General features: G+C 51.5%; 11 protein-coding genes across 11 annotated transcripts; 5 read left to right on the plus strand and 6 right to left on the minus strand.

The window, feature by feature from the left end:
- Nucleotides 1–568: 568 nt before the first annotated feature.
- On the minus strand, nucleotides 569–1834 carry MRS44_014265 (uncharacterized protein; the record flags this gene model as incomplete). The annotated part of the gene is made up of 1 exon (XM_046277960.2): nucleotides 569–1834. One exon carries the CDS (start codon nucleotides 1832–1834, stop codon nucleotides 569–571), a length of 1266 nt encoding a protein of 421 aa, XP_046124200.2.
- A 467-nt stretch (nucleotides 1835–2301) lies between these two features.
- On the plus strand, nucleotides 2302–4766 carry MRS44_014266 (uncharacterized protein; the record flags this gene model as incomplete). Its single annotated transcript, XM_046277959.2, has 8 exons — nucleotides 2302–2354; nucleotides 2409–2531; nucleotides 2584–2912; nucleotides 2961–3493; nucleotides 3547–3820; nucleotides 3872–4050; nucleotides 4098–4275; nucleotides 4321–4766. 8 exons carry the CDS (start codon nucleotides 2302–2304, stop codon nucleotides 4764–4766), a joined length of 2115 nt encoding a protein of 704 aa, XP_046124199.2.
- A 173-nt stretch (nucleotides 4767–4939) lies between these two features.
- Nucleotides 4940–6148, minus strand: MRS44_014267 (uncharacterized protein; the record flags this gene model as incomplete). The annotated part of the gene is made up of 1 exon (XM_065618344.1): nucleotides 4940–6148. One exon carries the CDS (start codon nucleotides 6146–6148, stop codon nucleotides 4940–4942), a length of 1209 nt encoding a protein of 402 aa, XP_065474416.1.
- Nucleotides 6149–6829: 681 nt separating this feature from the next.
- Nucleotides 6830–8505, plus strand: MRS44_014268 (uncharacterized protein; the record flags this gene model as incomplete). Its single annotated transcript, XM_065618345.1, has 4 exons — nucleotides 6830–6997; nucleotides 7049–7471; nucleotides 7521–7682; nucleotides 7732–8505. 4 exons carry the CDS (start codon nucleotides 6830–6832, stop codon nucleotides 8503–8505), a joined length of 1527 nt encoding a protein of 508 aa, XP_065474417.1.
- Nucleotides 8506–9268: 763 nt separating this feature from the next.
- On the plus strand, nucleotides 9269–10405 carry MRS44_014269 (uncharacterized protein; the record flags this gene model as incomplete). Its single annotated transcript, XM_046282436.2, has 2 exons — nucleotides 9269–9672; nucleotides 9736–10405. 2 exons carry the CDS (start codon nucleotides 9269–9271, stop codon nucleotides 10403–10405), a joined length of 1074 nt encoding a protein of 357 aa, XP_046127608.2.
- Nucleotides 10406–10806: 401 nt separating this feature from the next.
- Nucleotides 10807–12357, minus strand: MRS44_014270 (uncharacterized protein; the record flags this gene model as incomplete). The annotated part of the gene is made up of 1 exon (XM_065618346.1): nucleotides 10807–12357. One exon carries the CDS (start codon nucleotides 12355–12357, stop codon nucleotides 10807–10809), a length of 1551 nt encoding a protein of 516 aa, XP_065474418.1.
- A 497-nt stretch (nucleotides 12358–12854) lies between these two features.
- Nucleotides 12855–13990, plus strand: MRS44_014271 (uncharacterized protein; the record flags this gene model as incomplete). The annotated part of the gene is made up of 3 exons (XM_065618347.1): nucleotides 12855–12876; nucleotides 12933–13764; nucleotides 13870–13990. The coding sequence occupies 3 exons, from the start codon at nucleotides 12855–12857 to the stop codon at nucleotides 13988–13990; spliced, it is 975 nt and encodes a 324-aa protein (XP_065474419.1).
- A 306-nt stretch (nucleotides 13991–14296) lies between these two features.
- Nucleotides 14297–15435, minus strand: MRS44_014272 (uncharacterized protein; the record flags this gene model as incomplete). The annotated part of the gene is made up of 3 exons (XM_065618348.1): nucleotides 14297–15003; nucleotides 15049–15266; nucleotides 15314–15435. 3 exons carry the CDS (start codon nucleotides 15433–15435, stop codon nucleotides 14297–14299), a joined length of 1047 nt encoding a protein of 348 aa, XP_065474420.1.
- Nucleotides 15436–16036: 601 nt separating this feature from the next.
- On the minus strand, nucleotides 16037–16843 carry MRS44_014273 (uncharacterized protein; the record flags this gene model as incomplete). The annotated part of the gene is made up of 1 exon (XM_046277361.2): nucleotides 16037–16843. One exon carries the CDS (start codon nucleotides 16841–16843, stop codon nucleotides 16037–16039), a length of 807 nt encoding a protein of 268 aa, XP_046127604.1.
- Nucleotides 16844–17965: 1122 nt separating this feature from the next.
- Nucleotides 17966–19555, plus strand: MRS44_014274 (uncharacterized protein; the record flags this gene model as incomplete). Its single annotated transcript, XM_046284790.2, has 6 exons — nucleotides 17966–18161; nucleotides 18220–18326; nucleotides 18378–18552; nucleotides 18605–18746; nucleotides 18806–19072; nucleotides 19126–19555. The coding sequence occupies 6 exons, from the start codon at nucleotides 17966–17968 to the stop codon at nucleotides 19553–19555; spliced, it is 1317 nt and encodes a 438-aa protein (XP_046127603.2).
- Nucleotides 19556–19728: 173 nt separating this feature from the next.
- Nucleotides 19729–20892, minus strand: MRS44_014275 (uncharacterized protein; the record flags this gene model as incomplete). Its single annotated transcript, XM_046271420.2, has 1 exon — nucleotides 19729–20892. One exon carries the CDS (start codon nucleotides 20890–20892, stop codon nucleotides 19729–19731), a length of 1164 nt encoding a protein of 387 aa, XP_046127602.2.
- Between the last annotated feature and the right edge of the window lie 1209 nt (nucleotides 20893–22101).

The raw sequence follows: 22101 nt of genomic DNA on the forward strand, positions 1-22101 counted from the left end.
TCAGCCACACCAAGAATTAATCGAACAGTGAGTAAGAAAGCTAGCATATATGGCCATGTAATAAAGTGTTAAGCTCGCAGAGTTGAGTTCTCCCGCCAAGTGCTCACCTACACGTTCCATGCACTGAAATCGTCATCAATATTTACCATCCGTAACCGAAAGCCCAACTTTGCCCGTCGTTGCTACCACGTCTTTTCATCCAAAGACACTCAGCCAACTGGAAGAACAATGGATGAGATACCTTGAGTGCCATGATAGACCGTGTGCTTCACAGTAATCAAGGTTGTCCCTGTAGCAAGTGGCTCCCCGGATCCATAATTACGAGCAAACTGTGGATGAGATCCTCCAGCAATAAGGAGACGAATCCTTGAGCCCACGGGGAAATTGTGAGCAATATGCCGCATTGGAATAGTCACTGAACGACTATCCCTCTCCACTGGAAGCCGCGTGAATGCTTCTGTCACGTTATGGCTCTTGCCCTTTGCGTTTACTTCGCTAAGACGAACAAACAAGTCGGCGTAGGGTCGATCCGTGGAATGCTCTAGCTTGACAACTGGTTGACCCAGGATTAGTACTCCCCCTTCAAAGCTTCTGTCGTAAATACAAGGGTGTCGTCCCGGGCCGCTAGTGCTGTGTCGTCGGCGCTTCCGCCACCAGTCAGGAGAGGTCCTCCAACAGTTGGTGTATGATCTTCGGGATTGAAAGTGAAGGAGGAGGATGCGTCCTCTGACGGCGCGGATTTTTCGAGAGCGCCATCAGGGCGCAAGTAAAACTCTGAAGGCGTAGTATGTGGAGGCCAGCTTGGGAGCTCTAACCACTCCTGACCAGGACTTCCAACACAAACTCTAACCGGTGACTTCCTTTCGACACCCTCCTTGCCTGCAAGATATTTCTCGAGCCAGACCAAGGTGTCACGATTGCTGTCGCCGTTTTGGACATCCATGTGAGCTCCAGGGCCGATGCTGAGCGCGACGTTGCACCCTCGCTCGTGCAAGCGTTGATACTGATACATGGTCTGATCTAGGAAGACGTCGTGCCAGCCCGAGATGAGCAAGATTGGGATATCCGCCTTTTCAAGGGCCTCGGCATGTCTTTGTGGTTCCCAACTTGGATCCGTAATATCTGGGTGCGTGAGTGAGTGAGTGAGCCAAGGTGCTTTATCACCAAAGTAGGCATCCACATGTTCCTGCAACGGCGTTGCGTTCATCATTGGAGCGATCCTGGTATTGCCCATCATCTTTAACCGATCACTCATAGTTGCGGTTTCCTGGTGCACTATGAGATCCGCCCAGGAGAGACGCTGCTGCAGTCGAAGTGCTCCCGTTCCCCAGTTGCTTTCGGCGAAATCGTGTGGACCAATGGTGATGATGGCGGCGACCATGTCTTTCGGCGGATCACGAAGAAGTGCCCATTGCGCGTATCCCATAAACGAAGCCCCGAGTGTGGCGAAGGTCCCCGTATACCATGGCTGTTCACGCATCCACGAGACAATTTCCTGTCCGTCCTCAAGCTGCGAGAAACCTCCATTGAAGTCCCCAGTCGATCCGAAGGTTCCGCGACAGCTGACGAGAAGAATCTGGTAACCTCTCGGAGCAAATATGCGAGCGTTTCCGGCGGCCATAAAAATGCCTCGACCGTACGAACACTGGGCGAGAATAGTCCCGAGGGGTTCCATGCCGGCAGGCTTATACAGGTCGGCTGCTAGGATGGCGCCATCCTTCATTGGGATCGAAGCAGTCTCGGTGGTGTAGCCGCATCGTTCCGAAGGCAACCCAAGGAGCCAACCAATAGAGCTATCTAGCACTGTATTGATAATGCCACGGCTTTGAGCCATGATTGTTTGACAATGGGATGATGTACGTGGAGAGAGGCTGACGTGGAAGAACAGGGAGAATTAGGCTGCCATAAATCGGGCCAAGCCACTAAGGGTGTCAGATGCTACCTTGATAGTCACCTGACTATTTCATCTCATTGAGGTTTGCATTACTTTGAAATTGGATAATAGTATATACTATGAACTCAGGAAATTTTCGTTACTTTTGCTTTGTCTGACGAATGGGTACTCAGGTAGCTGAGCATCAAGACCCAGGTGTGAACATCGAGTTACCCTATTCTCGTCTAAACCTTAGCGAGTGGCGGACTGATAAGAGACTAACCTTTGATAAGCTTAGCTTGCAAGGGTTGAGATAAGCATTTATTCCCCGCAAAACATAATACGCGGTTCGCTGAATAAAACCCCATGGCGCCGTTCTCCAAACCGTCGGCCCGAACTTCTAATCCGCACTGCAAGTGATATCCACCATGTCGCCGGTGCAGGAGAATACCGACCGCAGGAGTCAAAGATGTCAAAAAGCGTGAGAAATCTCTATCCCATTCATAAGAGAAAGACGAACTTAATGTTATTTTAGATGTTCCCGGTGTCGGGACATGAAGGTTCGCTGCTCCGGCACGTTCCCGTGCACCCGTTGTCAACGGAAGCGCAAGACGTGCGACTTTCAGTCTACTGAAAGTCGCGTTTCCATCTCAAGGAGGTAGGTAACTCAATTCTGTATCACAGGTAGAATGACTGACCCTAGGGTCTAGTTATCTGCGGTCGCTGGAGAGCAGAGCACGAGACGACCAATCCCCCAGACCTCGGGCCGATGCCGAACTGGCCTCACGCAATCAGGGAGCAACACCGGATGAAGCAAATCCGGGGCAGGATGACGACTGCAGCAGTCAGACCGGGCTAGCAACATGTGGGACCACTGGTGCACGAGCTGGCACCTTGCCATCGGCGACATTACCGTCGCTGCAGCCCGAAAGGAGCGGGATTCCTACACCCGCCACCGACTCATCCAATGCAGAGTTTAACACGAATCCTCTCATTGGTGGTGATGAAACATTTGCAGTTGGCTCAGACGGAAAGTTTTGTAAGTTGTTCCGACTATCTTATTTTGTCGTTGATTCTCATTGATCAGGGTTCTTGGGACCAACCTCGTCTTGGTCATTCTGTCGACGCGTCCTCTCCCTGATCGCCAGTCGCCTCCCCGAACACCATGTGCCCCCAGATCCCTGGACACTCGCCCAATTCCAACTCAACTGGAGCCCTCTAGGTGCAGACGAGTCGCCGGCTATCAACGACCTGCCAGCACAAGATTATGCCACGTTCTTAGCTCACACAGTGAAATACCACCTAGGCACTCTGTCACCTATTCTCGACGATGAGGTGTTCTTTGCGCGGATCAATGACCTGTACAATGATCCTGCTGCCGAGGTCCAACGGTCAAGGCTTTGGTATGCACAGTTTCTGCTCGTTTTAGCTTTTGGAGAAGCCATTGTAAACTCCAAGGGGGCTTCGGCTACCCCGGGAACCCAATATGCATCACGAGCTATGTCGTTGATCCCCAACTTCTTCCGCGTCAACAAGAACTCCATACTAGCAGTCGAAACGTTATGTCTAGCAGCGCTGTATCTCCAGTCATTGGACCTAAGGCTCGAGGCATTTCAGACAGTAGGTTGACCCTTCCCAGCTTGATCTTGTTACTCACCACAATCATTGCAAAGATCGGTCAAGCTCTTCGCATCTGCACTTTGGAAGGGTTTCACAGACACGCATCTCCAGCTGAAGTCGGGCCAACACATTCCCGTCGCTGCAATACCATGTTCTGGGCCACCTACATCCTTGACCGACACTTTTCTACGCTGGTAGGAGCACCGAGCTCCATACGTGATGAGGATATCACAGCAAAACTTCCATCAGAAACTGTGAACTCTTCCTGGGCTCTTGCAATGACACTCAACATTCGCCTTTCACGCCTGACAGCTGAGATTCTAGCGGGTGAGTTTGCCCCATGTTCGAGAAGATGACGGATTAACGTCGATAAACCAGGCGTATATGGGATAGATGCACAAGTCAGCGATACTCTGGTGAAAAAGACTCAGTCGATGTTGCATAGCACTGCAAACTTGTCGAGCGATCTCAACCGATACCTGCAGACAAACGTCCACGGCACCACCATCAAGTCGTCATCAAGAATTGCGACGCGTCTGCTTCTGTCTTATCACCACGTATGTTTTGGCAATCACTCGCGGATGAAGGTCACTGACGCAACTAGTGTATCGTGCTGGCAACGCGTCCTCTCGTCATGTGTGTCTTGCAGAAGCACCTCGCTCAGGGTATTGCAGATGAACCCATACCAGAGGGCCCAGTTAGTTCTCTACTACAGACCTGTGTGGACTCTGCATCAACCATTCTCGCCACGCTAAAGAACTTGAGTGATGCGGATCAGCTTGGTAGGTCATCCATCAGAAGCAAGCCATGCATGTTAACAATATCAGATTGCTTCATCCCATTTCAGCTTGAGGAGGCCTTCTCATCCGCGTTCATCCTCCACGTCATCGCCTCAGTCGTCCCCTCCTGGCTGCAAGATCGACCCTGTCTGCCTGTGGCGTACCTGACACTCAACAATATGATAGCAGGGAGCAGTCACGGGGCTCGGATCCGCAAGAGGGAGCTGCAGCGACTAGAGAGGATATTCTTCTCGTATCTACAGGTCAAGGCTGGCGAGGCAAACAACCAAGCGTCACAACCTGAAGAGGCACCGAGACTCTTTGATGCATCGAGAGTCACGCATCAGGATGACGACTCGGCTATGATGCAGGACTATTCCCCTGCTGGCGATATGGAGGCATGGAACTTGCTGGACCTGCAGGACTCCTTTACGGTGTCGCCTTCTGGGCTATTGACCCTGGCTGAGGGACTGGACTTGCAGAATTTTGTCTAAATCAGAGTTGACTATTCTTGCTCTTTATTAGACAACACGAGGCTTTAATAGTGAACTTGATTGAGTGAAGCCATCTCATTATGGTTTCCATATTGCGGCTCCTTGAACAGAGGAACTTTAACTTCCCAAGCTCAAATTACAACAAAAGTCAGCTACGAAACCCTGGCATCGCTTCAGTTGGCTAGCTGTCCGTATGTGAACCCTCCGCTACCCAGCGGATCCTCATCTTCGACCACGAAAGTATGAAAACCAGTATAATATGCAGAGCCCTGCACTTCCACTACAACCGGACCCGCTGCATACCCCCCTTCCTCAAGCTCCCTTCTTCTCTCCCCACGTACAACCGTAGCAGTGAATCCTTCTTTCCTCTTAAGCGTATTGGACAGGAGACTATGATAAGTCCACGACTGTCCGGGACAAAGCTCACCCTTGGCAAATGCAACGGCGTTTCTTGCTGCTGAGACACTCCCGGTAGGAGACCGATCCAGTACACCGTCACCGAAGATGTAAAGTCCCGTCTCTACGCCTTCCGACCCCTTGCTGAGTTGGCCTAGCCCTTTATCCGCGATCAAGACGCCAAAGCAGGATCCAGATTCGCCAGTAGAAGGGTTCTTGAAATAATCTTGGTACTTTGGCTCCCCCAAAGCTTTTTTGAGCTGCGACACAGCATATTTCAGGTCTTGAAACGGTACAGGTCCGCCTTGGAACGTCCCTGGTGGAAAGCCTATTTCGTGCAGCTGCGTCTGACAGCTAAAAGCGCTGCAATATGCAAGAGACACGTTGATGCTGCTTCGGCTGCCAAGTTCTGGCCACCGACACTCCGGAGGGATGGCCACGTTGAGGTCCGTCGCGATGGCGAAAGATGGGACTGCGACAAAGGTGACAGGACGTGATGGGTCTGACCGTTGGCCGTCGGCAGTAGTAGGGACCATGGCCTTGACAAGCCCTCCAAGTGTGTGCAGAATAATTGTAGAGGTCTGTGTGACGGGATCATTCCTGACAAGGTGCCTCCGAGGAAAGATCTCAGGGTCATGTATGTCGATGAGGACCCTGCTAACAGCGAGTGTGGCATGGCCACACATCTTGCTGTATCCTGCCCTATGAATATAGAACACACCCATGTGAGCTTCCCCAGATACTGTAGACTCAGTGTGCGGTCTCAAAACAGCACCAAACATGTCTGCATGTCCTCGAGGCTCAAGCAGAAGACGCTTTCGGATATAGTCGTAACTGGCTTCTGCCTCGCATCTTTGCTCTAGCAGGGTTCCTGTTTGGCGCGGGAAGCCCTTGGTGACGATTCGACAGGGCATACCGACAGTGTGAGTCTCGATGCAGGAGATGGCGCCATGGGAATGGCACTCAATACTAGTGTCCACCGTCATGTTGGAGTCTCAGGGTAGTGGAAATGGCGTAGGAGTGCCAGACCTAGATGATTGCAGTTTAGGGAAGCCAAGCATACAGGCCAAGCACGCAATTGTAGATAAAAAGGCGAGATTTATGGACTCAGGTTTGAGGGGATGGAATCCGACCCATTACGGACCGATGTTCCCCCCTGGTTTATGATACGGCCCGACAATTAACATGGTGATCATTTCAGCAGGATAGGCAAAGGTGTCGGATGAAACGACAATGAGAAGCCTATCACATTATTTACGCTCTACTTCACCAGAGATACAATCTATCGAGTTAGTTCATTCCGAAATCACGCCTCAGTTTGACGCTTTATCTGGTCCATGACAAGTTCATGGCGCTTATCGAAGCCAAAAGATTGCGTGCCGATGATACAGATCCGATTTTCAAGACCTGGACCGACAAAAGTCGGCTCACTATCCAATCATGTTCCCGTGTCGGGCCGCCCTTCGCCAGCTTGTCCGCTCTTAGCTCCATGTCGGCCCGGCCTTTGCTGGGGTCTTCCCAGGCGCTATCAACCACCATCGTTAATCTTGATCTTTCGAAATGACATTATTTTCGGGGCTCATGGGGTTATAAGGCGGTCTACCCCACGGTCCATGCTCCAGGCATCTCTCTGCATCAACTTTTCAAGACGAATCACTTGCATCAACATGGACACCGAACTGAAGAAGAATCTTGACATGGCTGTCAGCTCAGACGGGGCCGAAGGTCAGGTCGATGTCCCGAGTCCTGCCAAATGCAGACAAGTCCGGATCAAGACAGACTTGGTCGTCATGCCCCTGATCACCATATCCATGACACTGGCGTTTCTCGACAAGGTGAGCACCAGCCGTCTCCTGTGAACGACCCATGTTAACCAAATCGGCCAGAATGCCTTGGCCTATGCGGCCATCTACGGTCTCAAAGAGGACACGAACCTAAAGAAGCAAGAATACAGCTGGCTTGGCAGTATCTTCTACTTTGGCTACCTCTTTATGGAATTTCCCAACCTTTGGATTATCTACAAGTTCCCGGCTGGCAAGTACGTGGGTGCCTGCCTTATGGCGTGGGGAATTAGCCTTGGTTTGATGTCCGTCTGTCATAATTTTGCTGGACTGGCAGTTATCCGATTTCTTCTTGGTGCTTTTGAGGCTAGCATCCTTCCTTGTCTCATTCTGGTTAATTCGACTTGGTACCGTCGTGAAGAGCAGCCGCTACGAACTGCGTTCTGGGCGAATACGTTTGCGGGTGTCTTTGGAGGCATCCTGAGCTATGCCATTGGCCGGATCAACGGAAGCCTGTCCACTTGGAAGGTATGTATACTTTTCCCCGTGTCTTCGGTTCAAAGACTGACGATGGTAGTACATCTTCATTATCTACGGAGCATTCACTCTGGTTGTGGGAATCGCGGTGTTCTTCCTGCTGCCCAACTCGCCTGCTCAGGCTTGGTTTCTCAACGATGAGCTCAAGTCTGTAGCGGTGCTTCGACTAGCATCCAACCAAACTGCAACAGAAGCAAGCACGGTAAGTTGACGCTATCTGGCCCGGGTAATCCCAGCTAACTCAGTTCAAGAAACTCCGATGGGGGCAAATCGGCGAAGCTCTCAAGGACACCAAGTACTGGTGCCTGGCCATCTTCTTCATCGCCCAGTCCATCACGAACGCTGGAATAACAAACTTCAACCCCCTCATCATCTCCGGTTACGGCTTTTCACAAGCCAAGACCGTCCTGATGGCCACTCCCCAGGCCGCTGTTGCTATGGTTGCCCAAGCATCGATGACTGCCGTTACACTCTTTGTACCCAACATGCGTTGCATTTTCTGGGTCATCTCTAGTGGAATCGCCGTGGCCGGTGCTATCATGGTCAAAACATTGGATCCAGTGGCTAACAGAGACGCTTCTCTCGCTGGAGTATACCTGATGGGATTTTACAACGTCTCGTGGGTCATGGCTCTCAGTCTTCAGTCCTCAAACGTGACCGGCATGACAAAGAAGAGTTTTGTCTCGATTTCAGCAGCTTGCTTTTACGGTATGTTTATCATCTTCCGTTTCCAAGAACTCATCGCTAACGATAGCCTAGCCATTGGTAACATTGTCGGACCTCAATTCTTCCTCGAGAGCCAGCGCCCCCACTACAGCCTCGGTATCGGTGCAATGCTGTGCGGTTTCGCAGTCATGATGGGCACTGGTACTCTGTACTTCATCATTTGTGCCATTGAAAACAAGCGACGCGACCGAAAGAGCGGCGCCGTAGACTCTGAAGGCACCCGAATCACGGCTGGTCTCGACGCCATTCGTGATGACCTCACTGATAAGGAGAACAGGAACTTTCGATATACTTATTAATCAAGACAGGGCATTTGGTCTGAAGGGGAAATTTGTAGTTATCACTAAGACAGGAGCCAGAAAGAAAGCAATTTCGAAGCCTCAACCACTCCGGCCCTTTCCCACGAACTGCCTCATCCGTTCTGCAAGCGTCATGACTCCTGAGACCGTACAATGTGACAGGTCAGGAAGTCCACGTAATATCTATCCCCAAGCCTAGTCTTGAAGGAGGAAGACCACTCTAGAATCCCATATGAACTGGGCGTGTGGCTCAATCCACGTGAACCAAAATGAGAAGATTCTGTACGGGAAAATCCGGCGCAGGCTCGAAAGTAATGGAAAATCGCCCTGTAAGCAGCCCAAAGCCCCTTCGGTAGTCTCAGTCTGGTATGGAGGCTTCACTGGCTGGCGCATTCGGCTTCACTTCAAGGGCCAAGGAGAGGGATGGCTACGAGTTCAGCCAATAGCCACCGCAGGACTGCAGCCACAAACAAAGCTTAATCCAGGCTTTTGACTCAAATCACAGTTATCACAAACAGCCGACCTCCACATAATTTAGGGCTGCCACCAGACCACGTTAACGGTGGCTAAAGCATCTGTCTTGCTAATAGATAGAGGGCGAAGGCCTTCCTTCAGCTCCTGCAAGCCACTTGATGAAGGGACGAGCACCCAAACACGTAATTTCCGGTTCGTGGGACTACTTAGGGGCCACTGCCCGCCAATCTCTCAGCTGGTTACTGTCAGCTGCTATACACGCCTTTACCGACTCCCATTGACCTACGCAATGCTCCTGCGCAGATTCGCAAAGGCAATCGCCATAGTGGACATTTTGGCTGCAAAAGTGAATTCCCTTGCCCGCCAGACCCTCACATCATTCAACAATCTTGAGTATGCGCGACTTCGCTCTGAAGAGCCAGAGCGGGGGCTTCGTCGGCGGCAGTATGACGATAACCTGACTACGGGAACTATCACTGTCACCGTGGCTCCTGATGAGACCTGCGGTTTTGATGATCAGGCGTACAGGTATACTTGCTTACCTTCAACCTCTTGCTCATGGGAATTGGATTCGATCGCCGATGTGTTTTGCGACTTTGAGGAAATCCTAACTACCTGCCTCGACCGCATAGATGCAACTGACACAGACATATGCGATGATGATTGTTCCTGGGACGATTACATCTTAAAATGGTAAGTCATCTCAACTCCGCAACACCTTTCTCAAGGCAGTGACTAGAATCCCTCATCATGTAGCACCGAGTCCAGTTCCCCCTACTGTGCAGAGTGGCACTTTGGGGGCATTACCGCCTGGGTCTGTAGTGACTTCCGAACCTCGGAAACTATTTACAGCACCAACGATGGGCAACCTCGAGAGTTCAAGACCGTTGTTTTCGTTGATGGAACGCCGAGCATGACGTGGGTTGACGCCATGTTCACACCAACCACCGAGAGCACAGCAACCGACCCGAGTGAGACGTTCGAAACAACAACGACGACAACGACAGAGGAGCTCAGTGAGACAAAAACAGCTCCGCCTCCGCCCCCACCCCCTGGACTCAACGTTGGCGCGGTTGTGGGAGGTGTTGTGGGAGGTTTGGCTGTTATCAGCCTGACAATCCTGGGAATCCTATACATCTTGCGTCGCAATCGCAGAAGAGATCAGTCGCATAGCTCTTTGCCTGAGTCCACCGCTCATTCAAGCGTACCCGATACGAAAGTCGTGGGCTCTCCAACCATCACCCAACCATATTCCCCCCGCACAATCTCGCCTATTCAACCCCAGAACGATGCAACGCTTCCTCAGACAGTCTACTTTAATCACGATGCTCTTGAAGCAGCCACTAGCGACCATCTGAGTGCGAGCACCCACGAGCTTGGAGGATTGGTCGGAGATGGCCAATATGCGTCCACGCCGGGGAGGTAGTAAGTCCTCAGTATACGACAGTACATGGTTACACTACTATAGCCCCAGGAATACATGGGGACTCAGCTATTGACTTTTACGGGGGCGGAAGCGGACTTTGGGCCGTCACGACGAGAAACAAGGCTGTGCACAAACGGCAAAGCAGTTGAATCCTGTCTGGGAATTTTCAGGCAGACAATTTTGCATTTATGCAGCCACGTGTCTTAATTTACGTAAATTCCATGCCCAAAGGGATATCCGACGTGTCCATTCTGAAATATCCAAGTTCAGTCATGGCATAGACAGCCAACATTTGCAGCCATCTGTTCTGAGGCGCTGCCAAGCTTAAATTAATCTCGTCCCGAATGACATGTGAATTTCTCAACTGCCGAGTCTAGACTCCCATTACCCGATGTCCTGACTCAAGTATCACAACCATGTGATAGAGCCTCAGCTGTCAGTTCAGACACCGCTTGACTCCCATTTTCCGCTGCACCTAGCATTTCCTCCACAAAGTCCCTCGCTATAGCGTCATGTATCTTATTCACCCAGAGAACAGATTTCAACAAGGCTCTTACCTCGTCCCACGATCTCAATCCTTGGGTCTGGAGAAGCTCGGCCAGCCCAGACCGAAGCCAGCTGCGGCCGGGCTTGTGGGCATCAAAAGCCACGCAAAACACGGACAGCCACAGCTTCACCTGGGGCGGCAAATCATCCTTTCTATCCTTGGTCACAGCAAAAGACTTCTTCAGTTGCCGATAGAGATGTTCGTGACGGATCCAGACACCACCTCCTTGGAGGAAAACAGAGCTGGCAAAAGCTAGTAGTGCAAGGCATATTGTCTTGTTTATGGTACCCAGCTCAAATCTGAGACGAATAAGGCGATAGTGGGCAGACACCATGACTTCTTGGTAGAGCAAAGTGTCCATGTCAAGGCCGCCGTGTGCTGCCATGTTGGCTGATTGTGAATACGTCTTTAGGTCATCCCAAACCAGGCGTAGCCGTGCATCTAAACTTGCAAGGAAATTGAGAAGATCTGAAGATGCTTCATATGTAGTCTGTGTCTTCTTTGGTGCTTGCGGGGGGAGGTAGGAACTCCACGAAAGCTCTTCCGAGAAAAAGAGAGGCTCGCTTCCTGTACTGAGAGACACGCCAAGATCAACACTGCTTTTCATTAGGAGGAATTTTCCACAATAAATGAGATTTAAGACTTGCCGGCATAGTTTTGTTTGTAGTCGCTTATCGTTCGAAAATGTCGAGATGCCCCCTCTCAAAGTGACCATCTTGTGTAGGCCTCTCATGTGCTTTTGAGCGATGTCCACATCGCCGAATGCCAACGCCGCAGTGGTGAGACCAACAACAGTTAACACGGTTGAGTCTGAAGTCGAAATGTCCATGTTTCCTGCCGAAAGGCGCCTCTGAAGTGCATTCAAAGCCTTGGTGTGGTGAGCTAGAGCATTCTGGGTGTTCCCGGTGTGGCCCTCAAGGTAATCGATGTACATTTTCGATATGAACATGGTAAAGTGGAAACAAGCGACATCACTCAGGATCGGCTCGAGCCAAAGGGACTGTTCTTGGCCAGATGCCGGGCCAAACTCCAAAGAAGGTGTTATGTGCCTGACTAGGTATCCAGATGTTAGTTTGGGACATCCATCACACCCAAACTTGGGGCCTTTCTTACGTTTGCAGACTATTTCCAGCATTGCCGGCCCAAGATCTTCAGGAACAGCCGTAAATGAGAATTCACCACCAACCTTGGGCATGATAGAGAAAGCTTGGCCCAAGTTCGGATTACCAGAAGTCTCTGCTTTCCCTCCATTGATCCAAGATGGCGGTCTAATCGGACGCTTCTTTCGGTTCCTTCCACGCATCGCATGGCTTCGTATAGTCCTGCGATTTGCTTCGACGGATTGCATATTTGGTGTGGTGACGATGAAGGGGAGCTTGTCACTGGAGGACGGGAATGTCGGCATCTTCGGGACAACAAAACGGGGTAACTGCAAGGGCCGGCGCAAGGCATAAGCGTAGTAACACAATACAATAAGATTATCCAACTATGAATAGGGTCGTCTAAAGAGAAGAGTAGTGCCTTGAATGGGACAAGACAGAGTGTCAGGAGAGAAATGGGGGCATGGGTAGCGAGAGATAATATGGGACCGCCTTCGGAAGACGCTCGAGCCAGAATGCCAAGACAAGAGTGAAGTCCGATCTTGGTTTAGCGGATGTTGAACGATCTTGAGCGTTGCCGAATTTGGAATATTCGCAGAGCTGTGATGCTGGGATGAAGACTCGAAGAGAGTTGAGAAGTATCAGGGAGAAGTATTTAGAGTCACCAGTTTCCCTCAAAGTAACCCGCATTGTCTCTTATTTCTATGCTTTCTTCAATACTGAGACTCCTAACCCTTCTCTTTCATAACCCACCTTCCAACTCCCTCCCTCACTTGGTTCATACACACTCCCACCAGCCCTCATGTCCGCATCTCTTGATCTCGGTCCTCCAAAGGAGAGCCCCGGCTCTCTTTTTTCAAGTCCCAATTCCGCAGCCCAGTCCGATGGCCTCCCAAAGACACCAACCTCAAAGGCAAGGTTGCCGTCGTGACGGGCTCCACCAGCGGTCTTGGGCTTGAAGCATCTCGCCAGCTCCTATCATACGGTCTATCAGGCCTTATCTTGGCCGTGAGATCCAAAGAAAGGGGCGAGAAGGTCTCTTCCAACTTCAAGGCCGAGTTTCCCGATGCCAATATCCAGGTCTGGCCTCTTGAGATGGAGTCGTATGACTCTATCCAGGCATTTGCTCGCCGCGCTGAAGCCGAACTTGTTCGCCTGGATATCGCCATCTTGAATGCCGGAGTGCAAGGAGCCGACTTCGTTACGGTACCTAGCACTGGCCACGAGAAGTTGATCCAAGTCAACTATCTCTCCACTGCTCTCCTCGCCATTCTGCTCTTGCCAACCCTCAAATCCAAGTCTCTAGTCGGCGAGCCAGGTCGTTTAACCATCGTCAGCTCTGGCACAGCTCGGGGAGCCACTCTCTCGGAACCAAAAGGCGGTCCAATGCTGGCTGCTCTTGATGACAAAACTAGGCCATGGAAGCCTGTTGAGCGATATGCCGTGAGCAAGCTCTTGGGTCACCTGTTTGTCATCAACCTGGCCAGCTATGTTGACTGTGAAGATGTCGTCGTCAATCTTGCCGACCCAGGCCTGGTCAAGGATACTGCCTTGCAGAACTTTGCACCCTGGCTTGTTGTGGCCTTCTTTTACATCTTCAAAGCAATTTTCGGACGGTCTCTTCCTGTTGGTGCGTCGACGTATGTCGATGCAGTTGCTGTCAAGGGAAAAGAGTCCCATAGATGCTTCGTGTCAAACTGGAAGATTGCGCCGTAAGTACCCCAAGTGATCATCACATTCCCCGTTCATACAAATATCTCCTTGTTTTCAAATATCTAGATTCACGTGCATAACTGAATGGCTAACATGCTGTCCAGCTTTGCCGCGTTTGTCTACACGCCCGAGGGGGAGGCGGCCCGCGAGACGTTGTGGCAAGAAACGATGGCAGAGTTCGAATTTGCTGGAGCGCAAAAGATCCTGAACGACTTCAAGAAATGAGGTTGTATCCGAAATAGCTTCGTTTATGCGAAAGCATAGCACAAGACTACCTTAGATAGTCGGGCAGTCCAAAGCTCTCAGCGATGCAGTGGTCATGGAGTTCTCACTTCTTATTAAATTCTCCATCATGTCTTGAACCCCTTCAAACTACTAGGGCATAAATAATCGTGTATTTTACTGCCATCGTTGCGTATTGCATTTTGTTCCGTTCAAGCGCACCCAGCCTCAATTGCACGTTCGCCCCGAGTCCCCGACCGACGTGCGCGTATCCCACGGCCATCATAACGCAAAGACTCAAGAGAAATCTCATGACTGTACACCTGGAGTGTCAGCGATCCTGAAAATATACTTGACCGCACTCACGGTGCCATTCTTGAGGTTCGTAAGGCCCTTCTCAACGCCCGCCAATCCACCTGGGATGATCTCCTGCGGCTGCGCCTTCAGCCAGCCCTCCTCCAAACCCCTGCTAAAATACCGCGTATAAACATAACCAAAATCCTTCAGATCCTCGTGAATGCTAGCAACCGTCGTGACCGATTTCTGAATCGTCTTGGGAATATCCGAGTACGACTGCGCAGGCACAATATTGGTGATCTTTCCCGTGTGGTGGTCGAGAACCTTGCAGATGGTCTGGTACGAACCATCCTCGGAAATAGCGTCGAATGCGTACTCGAGCTTAGCCCCGTTCAAACTGGCTCTCATCTCTTCAGCCACGGCTTCGTAGCCCTTGCGGTAGTCAATGACTGTGTCGCTCTTGCTTCTGTCAATCAGCCCCTCCACATGCTCTTGGGCGCGACCGGCGACGCAGATGAGGGGGTGAATGTTGGAACGTTTGGCGAGCTGAACGGCGTATGAGCCAACGGCTGATGAGGCGCCCCAAATGACCAGTGGAATCTTCTGAGAATCAGACGCAGGAAGCCATGGCTCGGGGAGGCCGAGACGCGCATAGAGACCGCACGCAGCGGTCAAGGCAGTCAGAGGCAGTGCAGCGCCCTCTAAATTGGCCCTGTCAGCTTGTGATGAATGTCACGATGATTCACATGCGCCCAAAAACTCACCCTCAAAAGATGTCTTGTCAGGCAGACGAAATGTCGTGTACGCCCAGCTGACACCATACTCGGCATAACTACCTCCCGGCTGCTTCATTTCATGCATGGCTGCGACGCGGTCGCCAGGCCTGAATTCGGAGACGCCCTCACCAACTTCGTGGACAATGCCTGAAATGTCATCGCCTTGGTTGCCAGTGCCTCTGGCGCCCCAATACTCTGGTCGCTTCCTAGAATTATTTAGTATTTCGCGTTAATGCGTCAAAAGATCTCTCACCAATCTTTGGGATTGCTACCCGAGAAGACGACCTTAGTGACAACTTGCCCAGGCCCAGCTTTGGGGATGGGGCTGTCGATAATCTCAACCTTGGGTCCTCTCGACACGATTGCTTCCTTCATGGTGCTCGCTGCTCTTACTTGCCCTGACAAAGCTGAAAGCCGCCTCGACGCCGACATGGGGAAACGAGACAACATTTTGACCTGCACAGGGCTTTACAATGGAAAGGTAAGCAAAGGCTGTACAGCAATGATCTCCATGTTCCATCGGGGTTGGAATGCATCACATCTCACGCACGGAGCTTAACGATTCGGGTGGCTAAAATCCGAGAAGCGAAAAAAGGCGAAGTGCCGAAAGAAGGATCCATGTATGTCGGGGAATATCTCGGGCATTGAGTGATGATGCCGAGACGCGAGATGCGTGAACCAACAGCATTCTCATGAAACTGTTGACAGGTGGTGAGCATGGGTGGCTGCTTACGCGCAGAGACCCGCTGTGAGAAGATTACGCAGATCTGGCGGGGGTTATCACAGCTTCGAGAGGGTAGGAATAATAACAATTGATCTTGCTAATATTTTATTTGATCTGATTAATTGTTGCTAATGCTTCATCAGAGCTTTACGAGATCATATCACTAGAAGGGAGGAAGTAACTTGCGCCAAAACTGGTGTATTGCCCAAAACGCCATGATTATCTATCTACCCTGTATCACCACCCTCAAATCTAAGACATCGACATCAGAGTACCACCAGTAGTCTCAACTATGCTACCAGACGCGTTCTTGTCCTTCATCAGATACACATACGCCTCAGCCACGTCCTCAACGGCGCCGATAGCACCAGTAGTCATCCTGGCCTTCATCTTGCCCGTCACGTGGTCCCAGTATCCCATCTCCTTGACCTTGCCCCAGATCTCGGTGTCGGTGGGACCCATGGCCACGGCGTTGACCCGGATGGGCGCCAGATCGACCGCCAAGCCTCGGGTCATGCCGCGGATGCCGCCAAGGTACGACTGCATCACCGTCCAGTCCTTGCCGACGTGCTCCTGAGCACCACCTGTGGCGATGGTGTAGGAGGATGTGGTGCTCTCATTGAGATTCTTGCGGAGCTGCTGGGCGATCACCAGAGGTGCAAAGAAGCGCACAGCTCCGGCCTGCTTGAGGGCGTCGAGAGTAAAGTCCTCGAGCTTGCCAACAGCAATCTGGTCACCAGCTGTGAAAACAACATGGTCGAGCTTGCCAGTCTTGGCGACTTCAGAAAAGAGCTTCTCAACCTCCGAGTTGAGGGTGTCAAAAGAAGCCAGGTTGCAGGGGAAGCCCTGGACCTCAGTCTTGGTGGATGTGTTGTTGCTCTTGAGGCGCTCAATGGCGCTGCTGATCTTGGATTGAGAGGAGGAGGAGATGAAGACGGAAGAGGCGCCGTTTTGGAGGGCAGCCTCTGCGACGCCGAAGCCGACACCAGAGGAGCCGCCAATGACAAGGACGCGCTTGCCGGCGAGCTTGGAGACGTATTTGCCAACTGCAGCAGCCATTTTGTGATTTTTGTGGTGGTTTTGGGGGTGGGGAATGGAGGGGTGATTGAGTGATGAGTTGTTGATGCTGAATTGAGAGACACACTTTCAGCTGGGTGCAGCTCAACTTAAGTAGGTATTCGAGATGCAAGGGATCAACATTCCAATACTGCAAGTGTTGGTTACAACAACATATCTGCTACCTTGTGTATCAATTCCGACCTCTTGATTGCGGTGTGCGACGCAGACTCCCCAACTCCTCAGCCTACATCTCACTAACTCAGCCCATTTACAGTGGGGGCCACGCCTCTGACCGCCCGCTGCAAGGGGCTCCAGGGTTCCATTTGCAGCTCGACGGTTCGCTGCTGCAACACCCGACGATGCCCGGCTGATTCCCCGCATGAGTGCCCGCCACGCACGCCAATCGCGATAATCTGGCTCAAAGCCGAGGCCGAATCCTGGGTTCGGCCCTTTCGCCTCTGGCTTTGAGACGCGAGTTTCACAGCCTGAATAGTATGTTGGTTGTCTGTTTGAGGCAGGAGAGGGGTTGAACGTGGCATATTACCCGCAGGTTGTTGGTTCTAGACTTGGGGATTGGGTCCTTTGTAGGGCCCTTTGCAGCGACGCGCTTTGCAGCAATTCGTATTGTCGCTTAATAGGAAATCTCATATCTTACTGCAGCGATAAGACGTTTCACAATTCGTAATCACATGCCGCGATGCAGATGCCTACTGCGAAGATGATGTCCAGACAGTTTTACACACATATGCGGTAATCAATGATCAACCATGTCTTGGCAAGCTTGGCGATCTAAAATTTCCGGGCCTGCCTATGCATAGTACACACAACCAAGACAGTAGATCTGTAACCGCATCATGCATAGTAACACATTTTTACGACTCGCCTGGGTCCCGGGTAGTCAGCTGTGTGAGATTAAGAAAAGGATCTTCGCTCGGCCTCGCTCACAACACCTAAAGGCGAGGCAGAGCAAGTTTCTGTATTCCCGAGAGGTCACCGAAACAATATGAGTGTCCGAGGATAAGCATATCCATCACCCAGATAGCTTGGCATCGTCTTTTGTTTCTTTCAAAGAAGCCAGAAGCTCCTTGTTCAAAAATTTACAACTTTCTTTGCAAAACAATCATGCAGCCTACACAGATTTCAGTGAACAACCTATTAGGGTCATCAAACGATACCCTCCCGTCCATCGAGTCTCAGAAAACCGAGGACCATCGCCGCGGGGCATCTCTGAACGATTTTCCAGATGACGGCTTGCGAGCGTGGTTAGTCGTGTTCGGGGCTTGGGCAGCCAATATTTGCAGTTTTGGATGGATTAACTGTGAGTGCATCTTAGCGGAATCACAAGTTTTAAGTGCTGACATTCTGTGTGCGAACAGGCATAGGAGTCTTCCAGGCTTATTACCAGGAGAAGTATCTGAAAGGCTACTCTCCTAGTGCGATCTCATGGATTGCCTCTTTGGAACTGTCGATTCTCTTTGGCGGCGTGAGTTTCGCATATCAGGATCATCGAGAACTGCCTAACCCAAGATCCCAGGGCTTTGTTGTTGGTCGAATCTACGACAAGTATGGCCCACGGTGGCTAATGGCTTTCGGCACATTCATGCATGTCTTTGGACTGATGATGGCCTCGCTTTCCACCAAGTACTATCAGATCATTCTATCACAGGGCATATGCAGTCCCATTGGAATATGCTGCCTTTTTACACCAGGTACCTATTCTTTGGCTATCATACTCATAGCACTTTCGCTAACTAATGATAGCTGTTGCATGCGTGAGCACCTGGTTTCAAAAGCGAAGAGGTCTTGCAATGGGCCTTGTCAGTGGTGGCTCTAGTCTCGGTGGTGTCTTCCTGCCTATCATGTTTAACCGCTTAATCAAGCAGATTGGTTTTCCATGGGCCATGTGAGTAACCCATACAAACCTACATGGGCTGCCAGAAAGAGCTGAACTGACTTGCACAGGCGAGCCTGTGCGTTTCTGATCTTGGGCTTGCTCATCATCGCCAACTTGACCATCGTTTCACGCCTGCCGCCATCACCTGCTCCTCTACCTCTCAAAGGCTTCTTTAAGCCTTTCACGGAGCGTGCGTATCTCTTCACGGTGACATCCGCATTTATTTACTTTCTGGGCCTTTTTGTGCCCATCAACTACATTGCGGCGCAGGCAGCCCAACTCGGCATGTCCGAGAACCTGGCGCAGTATCTCATTCCAATTCTGAACGCAGCGAGGTAAGATCTGCACGATAGTATGCAGAAAGTAAGACAATGCTGACAGTCACAAGCCTTTTCGGACGAATTCTGCCTGGAATCGCTGCTGACAAGTTTGGCGCATACAACACCCAGACAGTCATGGCATTTTTCTCTGCCATTTTGGTTCTGGCATTGTGGCTCCCCGCATCAAGCAACGCCGCCGTAATCGTTTTCGCCGCCCTTTACGGTTTTGGCTCCGGAGCATTTGTGACTCTCTGTCCAACGCTCATGGCCCAAATTTCGCCCATTCGTGAAATTGGGCTACGAAACGGCATGCAGTTTGGAGTTCTCGCCATTCCAGCTCTTGTCAGCAACCCCATTGGTGGCGCTTTTATCGCTAGCGATGATGGAGGGTACACTAATATCAAGATTTGGACGGGAGTTATTTTGATGGCGGGTGCGTGTATGTATGCCGTTACGCGGATCTTGCTTGGTGGTGTGAAGTTGGCAAAGAAGATATAGGAACAGAATGTAGAAATTGACATCAATTGAGGGTGTTAGGACATCTACGGCTCAAGTGCCGAATCTTTATCTGATAGACATGAATGCATTCCTCTGTATGCTGCCCTGACCGAAATGCTTCAAACAGTGCCATTCTACGTCGCTATCCAACTGTGTAAGAAGCGATAACCAAATTATGCCCATTCTCCCTGACCCTTCTTGATCTTCTGAATAATCGCCTGAAGCTCTTCTTTCATGTTCTGAATGGCCGTAGCATGCCACTTTGGCAACTCATCTTCACTCGCAGAACACTCATCAAAAGTCTCCATGACTTTCTCCGCCTTGCGGAGCTCCCTAAGAAGCACAGCTCGCTGCAGCGTAGCCTGATCGTCATCGTCAAGATCCAGCATCCCCAGCTGTATCTTCATCGGCCGCAATTCCGCACCCTCGGCATGATACCGCGCAGTGACGGCAACGCGGTACCAAAAGATGGTCTTGGAAAGAATAGTGCTGTGCAAAAGAGCAATATGCGGGTTCCTCGCACAGGGACACTTGAGCAGGGGGATCAGATTGGTCAGGGCAGCCTTGTTGGCGAACAGGACCGTGTCGATGCTTGGCATCGGCTTGGCGAGGTTCATGCCGTTGGCTGCAGGTCCCTTGCAGATGCCATCGGCATTGTGGTGATGCAGCGAGCGGAGAACGCCAAGAGCTAGAGCCTCGCAGTCGTGTGCTTGTTTGGGATCGTGGGGCTCGATCGGCGGCGTCGAGGTAGCATTGGTTGGTTGCTCTGCAGGTGTCGTCTGTTGCTCGGGAGGGGTGATTGTTTCGCTGAGGGTTTGTTGGCTCGTGAGGGATCCGGGTGTTGTTTTCCACGGTTCGGTCAGGGATATATAGGACGTGTCGTCAAAGTCGAACATCATGTCAATGTCGTGGAATGCCCAGTTGTCAAGTTTTCCGATACCATTGCCCAGAGTGGGTGCTTGGTAACTCGACAACTGCGGGCTAGTTTCCCTTTCTTCCCAAGAGAATTCGGAGCCATAAGACATGCCTTTGATGCCGTTTGGCACTGGAATAGCCCCGGGCGTCGGCACCTCGCTCGAAGAAGAACGTTGAGCATCAGACTCGGCTTTTCTATGTCGAGATCTCTTGCCATGTCGTCGAGAAGCACTGTAAAAGCACTCCTGCCCATTGTCTATGCACCGCTCACAAGGGTGAGTCTTGCTACACCTAACCTTGGCTGCGGTGCAGGCATCGCAAGCGAGTCTCAGTCGGACAGGTTTCTGCGGGCGCGGTACAGGTGGTGTGATGGTGGACGCATGGTCGTCGATAACTCGGAACGGATCTGATAGCATGGTCATGGTGTGGGTAGTTTCGATGATTCTCTGACCCAACAAAGGCTAGGGAACCCGATAGTTTAGTATACGCCGGAGTAATCCGCAAGTTTAACGGCCAAGCACCCGGGGGCAAGGCCTCGGGACTGCAAATCATCCGCAAATAAAGGGTCGCATACAAACCTCGAACCCCCAAGCCTCGTTCTCTTCCCGCCGTGGAGGACCGGTAAGCCGGAGGCTGACGTCTGCCAGTCAATGTAGCAGCGGCTCGCCGCCTAACGATGCAAGTACCCCCGGCCCCGTTGCAGACCGAAAGAGGAACATGGGCTTATGCCCTCAACCATTCCTGGAATGAGCCACAGTGGAGAGGCCGTTTCGCAGCTCCACGGAGGCCAACTGCTTACAGCTGTCTCAGGCTTACTGATTGATTCTTCAGACTCGAATCTGCCTGGGGGGGTATATGCAAGGGATGTTATTCACGCTAGACAGCCTCCTGGTTTGAGTTTTGGTCCAGGGCTGAGCACAGCAGAAAAGCTTGTTTACCTGGCGCCGAGACACCTTACCTGGATTAGAAGCTGGATCCCCGGCAAAGATCGAAAAAACCGGCTTGGCGAGCAGGGAATTCGGTTATTCACTCGCAGGTATCCTTGACATGGGTTGACATGGGGAGATGTTGAAAGTCCATAGGGCTACGACGGACCTCGGCATCTAGGCGATCTGCCAACCCTGCGAGAGGCGAATCGGATGCGATGGCGGGGAGATTGGCGCTTACATATCTCCGTCCCCGTCTGATACGGATAAACCCGCATGCATGCAGGCTGCAAATGGAAGGTATTAAAAGAACTTTGTCGTATATCATATCTGCTGCTGTTCGGGATGAGTGAGCGTGGGGTTAATTGGGGTCTTTTTCGCCATTGCAAAGGCGACAGATACGAGTGTCCCATTGGGGCAAGCCTGGGGAGGTTGATAGCAGCAACGTTGACTCCCGCGGGCTGACGCCTTGGCCCGCGTCATCCCGCTGGTGCCGGCACTTGAAGCGCTAGCGGCAGGGTTGAGCCTTGCTGCAAGACATCCTCCTGGAAGAGTTACACGTGTAATCGACATTCCTTCTACTAGTTTTATCCCTTATTACGTTAGAAACCCCTTCCTCTCAGCACTCCCCCTGGTATAAACGCACTACCCAGGGTAGCATCCGGCGACAAGGAAAGACTAGAGGCCCCGCCAAGGATTGCGCCG

Source organism: Fusarium solani, assembly GCF_023522795.1.
Source record: "Fusarium solani strain SB1 chromosome Unknown bctg00000010, whole genome shotgun sequence".
NCBI lineage: Eukaryota > Fungi > Ascomycota > Sordariomycetes > Hypocreales > Nectriaceae > Fusarium > Fusarium solani.